This window comes from Engystomops pustulosus, chromosome 5 (genome assembly GCF_040894005.1).
Source record: "Engystomops pustulosus chromosome 5, aEngPut4.maternal, whole genome shotgun sequence".
NCBI classification, from domain to species: domain Eukaryota; kingdom Metazoa; phylum Chordata; class Amphibia; order Anura; family Leptodactylidae; genus Engystomops; species Engystomops pustulosus.
This window is the reverse complement of record NC_092415.1, coordinates 177,116,139-177,124,176: the sequence shown is the minus strand read 5'-3', so window position 1 is coordinate 177,124,176 and position 8,038 is coordinate 177,116,139. Positions and strand designations below refer to the sequence as shown.

Below are 8,038 nucleotides of genomic sequence, written 5' to 3'. Positions count from 1 at the left end.
TATTACTAAACTAAAGTTTTTAAAAAGTTAGGTTCTAGGATTATTAAATTACAGATTAGGGCAGGAGTAATCTACCTCTGATTCCTCATGGTAGGTTTCTTTTAAGTTCCATGTATGATCCTATTGCAGCATCACCTGCTCAGTACTGTGAATAAAGATACACAGGAGAGCGGTATCCCTAATTATTTAGTTTTTTTGTGTTGATTGATACATCTCTCCCTACACACAAATTTGAAGAGACATGTCAGACATATCCAATATGCAGAGAGGAGAAAACATGCTGATAGGTTCTCTATATTGTGACCATAACTGGTGATCATTGTAAGAAATAGTCTTCTACCAGGAGTGTAGTGGAGTCTAGGATATAATAACCTGTATATTGCTAATAATCTGGAATAAACATATAAAAACTTTTATTATATAAAAATTCCACTTTTAAATATTACAGGAAACAGGAGGACACTGAATGTTATAAGGCATGCAGCTCCTCAGGGAAGAGGTCCACCAGAAAATGGAGGCATCCATGTCCAATTCACTGAGATCAACCCTGAAGAAGTGGTCACCTCCTCTAAGGGTAAGTTCTTAGCAATTTAATCTATGGTTCCTTAAATATGTAAACTATATCCATAAGAAAAGTAACCATCATAGATTACAGGGACATGTCAGTGACATGGACATAGAGACCGACCCGGAGTGTGTTAAAATTAGTAAAATAAGTAACTTTAGTGGTGAGTCACTTCTAGAAAAATCTATAGTTTTGTGATATTTGTGCTATATAGTACCCCCTTCTATGCAGAGGCTCCTCTTGTTTCACCCTGCCCCCTTTATAATAGCCCCTTTCTTCCATTCAGTACCCTCCGCCATACATCCACTGCTTCTCCACTCTATATAGTCCTCTGCTTTACAACCCTCTTGCCCCCCCCTATACAGGGCCCCCCTATATGCACGTCCCCCTCTTCCACCTCCCTCTATGCACCATAGCTTTTGGCAGGCGAATAGATGATGGAATGGATGATAGCTGTGGGGAGAGCTGTGGGGATATGGGGGGAGACTTGGGCTAAAATAATAAATAGGGAGACTATACTATTAGGAAACAGAATTAAAGCTAGGTTATTCGAGTGACCGGATACATGGACGCATCAGGTGACTATACGAGAAATAAATACATTTTGATGACTATTATTAAAGATATGTTGTGGTTTGATTTATTGTGTACAGGAAATGATGTGATACATTGTCTACTATCTGTATATATAATTCTCCTCACACATTGTTATATTATCCGAGCAGTCGCAGTGGTGCAGCCAATGGCTCAGTTCTCTATTACATCCATGGACTAACGGAAAAAGGGCAAAACATGGCGTGTGTCATGTGACCCCTAGCATTGGGTAATTAATTGTATTACACAGATGTGTTTAGATGGGACACATCACTTATCTGTGGGAAACCAAATTACAAATAGGATACAGATCTTTATTATAACTTCTTTATATGTATTAATATGACAGCATGTGTCTGAGGTAAAATAGCTACCTATGGCTGGGGTATATGTTTCATAGTTACCTATGGCTGGGGTATATGTTTCATAGTTACCTATGGCTGGGGTATATGTTTCATAGTTACCTATGGCTGGGGTATATGTTCTATAGTTATCTATGGCTGGGGTATATGTTCTATAGTTACCTATGGCTGGGGTATATGTTCTATAGTTACCTATGGCTGGGGTATATGTTCTATAGTTACCTATGGCTGGGGTATATGTTCTATAGTTACCTATGGCTGGGGTATATGTTTCATAGTTACCTATGGCTGGGGTATATGTTCTATAGTTACCTATGGCTGGGGTATATGTTCTATAGCTACCTATGGCTGGGGTATATGTTCTATAGTTACCTATGGCTGGGGTATATGATCTATAGTTATCTATGGCTGGGGTATATGTTTCATAGTTACCTATGGCTGGGGTATATGTTCTATAGTTACCTATGGCTGGGGTATATGTTTCATAGTTACCTATGGCTGGGGTATATGTTTCATAGTTACCTATGGCTGGGGTATATGTTCTATAGTTACCTATTGCTGGAGCATATGTTCTATAGTTACCTATTGCTGGGGTATATGTTTCATAGTTACCTATGGCTGGGGTATATGTTCTATAGTTACCTATTGCTGGAGCATATGTTCTATAGTTACCTATTGCTGGGGTATATGTTTCATAGTTACCTATGGCTGGGGTATATGTTCTATAGTTACCTATAGCTGGGGTATATGTTTCATAGTTACCTATAACTGGGGTATATGTTTCATAGCTACCTATGGCTGGTGTATATGTTCTATAGTTATCTATGGCTGGGGTATATGTTTCATAGCTACCTATGGCTGGTGTATATGTTCTATAGTTATCTATGGCTGGGGTATGTTCTATAGTTTTATCCAAACACAAGAGATCAGATTGAGGGGAAAGGGGACAGGGAACAAATAATGACCAAGTGGTATTGAATCCCTCTAATCCTAGCCTAAAGTGCCCCCCCCTATGGTGTACGCATGGGGTTAAGAACCTCAAACATAATAGACACTAATAATATCCCCCCAAGAACAAAGCCGGAGGGAAGAGAGGAATAACCAATGCAATATGTGGAAATATACAAAAATTATTTTATTGCTTACAAGAATATAAATCAAAAAGACATATAAACAAAGTACATACAGTGTGGTGATAACAGTGTGTTCTATAGTTACCTATGGCTGGGGTATGTGTTCTATAGTTACCTATGGCTGGGGTATGTGTTTCATAGTTACCTATGGCTGGGGTATATGATCTATAGTTACCTATGGCTGGGGTATATGTTCTATAGTTACCTATGGCTGGGGTATATGTTTCATAGTTACCTATGACTGGGGTATATGTTTCATAGTTACCTATGGCTGGGGTATATGTTCTATAGTTACCTATGGCTGGGGTATATGTTTCATAGTTACCTATGACTGGGGTATATGTTTCATAGTTACCTATGACTGGGGTATATGTTTCATAGTTAGCTATGGCTGGGGTATATGTTCTATAGTTACCTATGGCTGGGGTATATGTTCTATAGCTACCTATGGCTGGGGTATATGTTCTATAGTTACCTATGGCTGGGGTATATGTTCTATAGTTACCTATGGCTGGGGTATATGTTCTATAGTTACCTATGGCTGGGGTATATGTTCTATAGCTACCTATGGCTGGGGTATATGTTCTATAGTTACCTATGGCTGGGGTATATGTTCTATAGCTACCTATGGCTGGGGTATATGTTCTATAGTTACCTATGGCTGGGGTATATGATCTATAGTTATCTATGGCTGGGGTATATGTTTCATAGTTACCTATGGCTGGGGTATATGTTCTATAGTTACCTATGGCTGGGGTATATGTTTCATAGTTACCTATGGCTGGGGTATATGTTTCATAGTTACCTATGGCTGGGGTATATGTTCTATAGTTACCTATTGCTGGAGCATATGTTCTATAGTTACCTATTGCTGGGGTATATGTTTCATAGTTACCTATGGCTGGGGTATATGTTCTATAGTTACCTATTGCTGGAGCATATGTTCTATAGTTACCTATTGCTGGGGTATATGTTTCATAGTTACCTATGGCTGGGGTATATGTTCTATAGTTACCTATAGCTGGGGTATATGTTTCATAGTTACCTATAACTGGGGTATATGTTTCATAGCTACCTATGGCTGGTGTATATGTTCTATAGTTATCTATGGCTGGGGTATATGTTTCATAGCTACCTATGGCTGGTGTATATGTTCTATAGTTATCTATGGCTGGGGTATGTTCTATAGTTTTATCCAAACACAAGAGATCAGATTGAGGGGAAAGGGGACAGGGAACAAATAATGACCAAGTGGTATTGAATCCCTCTAATCCTAGCCTAAAGTGCCCCCCCCTATGGTGTACGCATGGGGTTAAGAACCTCAAACATAATAGACACTAATAATATCCCCCCAAGAACAAAGCCGGAGGGAAGAGAGGAATAACCAATGCAATATGTGGAAATATACAAAAATTATTTTATTGCTTACAAGAATATAAATCAAAAAGACATATAAACAAAGTACATACAGTGTGGTGATAACAGTGTGTTCTATAGTTACCTATGGCTGGGGTATGTGTTCTATAGTTACCTATGGCTGGGGTATGTGTTTCATAGTTACCTATGGCTGGGGTATATGATCTATAGTTACCTATGGCTGGGGTATATGTTCTATAGTTACCTATGGCTGGGGTATATGTTTCATAGTTACCTATGACTGGGGTATATGTTTCATAGTTACCTATGGCTGGGGTATATGTTCTATAGTTACCTATGGCTGGGGTATATGTTTCATAGTTACCTATGACTGGGGTATATGTTTCATAGTTACCTATGACTGGGGTATATGTTTCATAGTTAGCTATGGCTGGGGTATATGTTCTATAGTTACCTATGGCTGGGGTATATGTTCTATAGCTACCTATGGCTGGGGTATATGTTCTATAGTTACCTATGACTGGGGTATATGTTTCATAGTTAGCTATGGCTGGGGTATATGTTCTATAGTTACCTATGGCTGGGGTATATGTTCTATAGCTACCTATGGCTGGGGTATATGTTCTATAGTTACCTATGGCTGGGGTATATGTTTCATAGTTAGCTATGGCTGGGGTATATGTTCTATAGTTACCTATGGCTGGGGTATATGTTCTATAGCTACCTATGGCTGGGGTATATGTTCTATAGTTACCTATGGCTGGGGTATATGTTTCATAGTTAGCTATGGCTGGGGTATATGTTCTATAGTTACCTATGGCTGGGGTATATGTTCTATAGCTACCTATGGCTGGGGTATATGTTCTATAGCTACCTATGGCTGGGGTATATGTTCTATAGCTACCTATGGATGGGGTATATGTTCTAAAAACCTATGGCTGGGGTATATGTTTCATAGTTAGCTATGGCTGGGGTATATGTAAAATAGAGACCTGTGGGTGGGGCACAGGTAAAAACGGAAGCCTGCGGCTGAGGTGTCTCTAGGTGATGTAAATGGGGGCCTGCATAGAGGTAATAATATGAACATCTTAAATAAAGTTAAGTGTAAATTGAAAAAAAAACAACAGCAAAGGACATAGTGATGATTTTAACTGTATATAAAGTAATTTTGTTTTTTTTCTTTTAACTTTCAACTTTATTAACAAAAGCGATACTTGGCAGCCATATTACAAATCACCTAGCAACAGTCAGTCATATAAATCCACTTGCAGAGAATAGTTATAATAAAGATTCTACTAATATTATACATATATATACATATTATTTAGTCTTCTACTGGTTGTGTCCCTTTACCTACCAACACATGTATGTAACCCAGTTATGTACCTAATGCAGGAGATATCATATGATGTATCACATGACATGCTCCATGTTTCGTCCTATTGGATGAAGCACATAGATGTATAACAAAGAACTGAATCATGGGTTGTACCATTCTAGAGGGCAGATAGGGGGAGGGGTAACTGCTCTGATACAGTGACAATGTGTGAGAAAAATGTTAAATATTTAAATATGGACAATTTTCTATTGTATAACCAAATGAACACAAAAATAAATAAAAGTAAATAAAAGTATAAAATAAAAACTGGAACAGCCCTTTAAGAACAAAGATACGGGTGACTATAGACTGATATTGATATAAAAAAAATAAAAAAAACGTGAAATAGCAATATTTAAATATTTATTGCTAAATTTGGTAAAACAGGTAGCATCATTACAGTTATAGTCCACTTTATACATCAATAGTCGTAGGTATCCACACATCCGCACATATTCATGGATTCTTTCTCTTCACAGTCCCCGGGAGAGGCCATGAGGAAAAGAAAGAGAGAATTGATTGATATTTACAATCAGGAGTCGTAAGTATCAGAGATTTTATTTCCATTTCACAGATGTGGATTATTTCTCAGAAACAGCACCCTCTACCTCCACTGGCTATATCTGGTATTACAGCTCAACTAGAACTGAGCTGAAATATCAGATTAATGTAATGGATAACATGGCTCTGATACAATGTTTCAGAACAAAAATGATAGTATATTAGTCCCGATACTTTACTATATCTCTCCTCTATCACAGTGCACAACCTGACAGCCCAGAGGAGACCAAGAAGAAGAAGATGGACACCGGCATGCCACTGCCAGAAGAACGGACTGCCTTCTTCACCCTCCTCGGTAAAATCCTCCATCCAGTGCAGGAGAGGATGCTGAGGGCAGAGGCATTCATACAAGATTTAATGGGTTAAATTGTACATTTTTGGCTGCCACATCTGACAAGCACAGCACACATAACATACTCACATTATACATCCCCCAGGGGCAGTAAACCTGCCCCAATGTGACTTACACAGTCAGGGTCCCACCACAATAACATTGGAACGTTTGTGAGATAGATGGAACATATATAACCTTATTTCCATTGTTCATAGAGGATGAGCTCATCAGGAGATTCCTAGACAGGGACAGCTGCCTCCGGAAGTCGGACAAGGTATCTTTACTATACTGAGGGAAAGTAGGGAAAGATATCAGTAACATAGGAATACATAGTATACAGTATATATAGATACGTATATATATACTGTATAAGATTATGTATGTAGATAATAACTCTATTACCGTTGTCTAATGCTCCTTCTCCTTCCCCCAGTACCTCCTCGCCACCGTCCTGGAATATTTTCGGAGAACCAAGCTCCGCACCGAGGAATATGGCACTTATTTCTTCCCCAGTCTGTAAGTTTTCTTTTACCATAGTATAACATGTGTTCCGGGTTCAGGATATTGATGACCGATCCGCACTGTAGGATAGATCATCAATAGCAAATAGAGTGTCTGACAATCAGGATCTTACTGGATAATCTGATCATTTGTTCTTCTAGGTTTTTAGGTTGCCAGCTGGAAGAAGACCTGGATTTCCACCGTGAGATGTTCCTCTGGGTCCCTGGATCGACCTGGACCATAAAGAAGGACCACCTGCTGAGGAGACGGGACGAGCTGCTGAGACGTATGGGATTCCGAGCTTGGGTTGGTAAGGAAACATGTGATCTAATTATGGCACAGGACCCCGACCATTGGGCGTGGAAGCGCAACAGGAAAGACCTTCACAGCCGGGCCGTGCGCTGGTTCCGGAGAGATCCACAAGAGTTTGTCATCAGAGGCCCCTGGATCACCCCTCCACCCTGCTCACTGTGTGCCACCACTCTGCATCCGTCCAAGGAGGTGGAAGCTGAAGACCCAAGGAAGGAGGAAAGCCCTGGATGAGGAGGTAATACACGCACATCACTACACACATTCATTCACTGTACAGACACATAATATCACTACACACAATCATCACACTACACACACATACATCACACTACACACACATACACCACACTACACACACACATACACCACACTACACACACACACACCACACTACACACACACAATCACTACACACACTACACACACACTGAAACGTATGTTCTAGAGGTGACCTCCCTTAGTATGCCCAGAGGAAGGGCAGGACGGCGGCCATGGTTTCCCTGCAGGTTTCCTCCACTGGGGGTTTTTCCTGCCCTGAGTGTCGCTGTCCGCTCCTAGTGAGTGATGGGGGGTCACCAGCACATATAAAATACACTAATAGTTATAATAAACTATACATACTTTATACATACTCGCTGTGTCTGTGTCATTCTTTTGTTTCTTGTGTTCTTTTCTAATCTGAAATCGTAGTGTGGGTTATGGGGTTCTTGAGGTGAAAGATGGCCTCAAACAGCAAATGAAAAAGTATCAGGTTTCTGCCAGGGGTAGAGAGTCGCGGAACGGCTTTGAAACAGGGTTTGGAATAGAGGTTCAGAATGGAGTTACAGGGTGAAGGATGGGGTACAAAGAACAGGCCCATTTACAGTTTCAGGGTTCTGCATCAGGTTGGGGTCCCAGATCAGTCAGGATACAAGGTTCAGG

The 8,038-nt window shown here is 40.0% G+C and overlaps 1 protein-coding gene across 1 annotated transcript; it reads left to right on the top strand.

Annotated features, from left to right (window-relative positions):
- Window positions 1–1,125: 1,125 nt before the first annotated feature.
- On the top strand, window positions 1,126–7,748 carry LOC140134254 (speedy protein 1-B-like). The gene is made up of 6 exons (XM_072154838.1): window positions 1,126–1,143; window positions 5,889–5,950; window positions 6,171–6,265; window positions 6,520–6,578; window positions 6,738–6,820; window positions 6,967–7,748. Exons 2-6 carry the CDS (start codon window positions 5,904–5,906, stop codon window positions 7,346–7,348), a joined length of 666 nt encoding a protein of 221 aa, XP_072010939.1. The 5' UTR covers window positions 1,126–1,143; window positions 5,889–5,903; the 3' UTR covers window positions 7,349–7,748.
- Window positions 7,749–8,038: the final 290 nt, after the last annotated feature.

Excerpts from the sequence above, each read along its gene's own strand:
- LOC140134254 (XM_072154838.1), top strand. The coding sequence starts at position 5,904 with ATGAGGAAAAGAAAGAGAGAATTGATTGATATTTACAATCAGGAGTC. Across the intron at positions 6,266-6,519 it reads TGCCTTCTTCACCCTCCTCG|AGGATGAGCTCATCAGGAGA; the intron begins GTAAAATCCTCC and ends CATTGTTCATAG. Across the intron at positions 6,579-6,737 it reads GCCTCCGGAAGTCGGACAAG|TACCTCCTCGCCACCGTCCT; the intron begins GTATCTTTACTA and ends TCCTTCCCCCAG.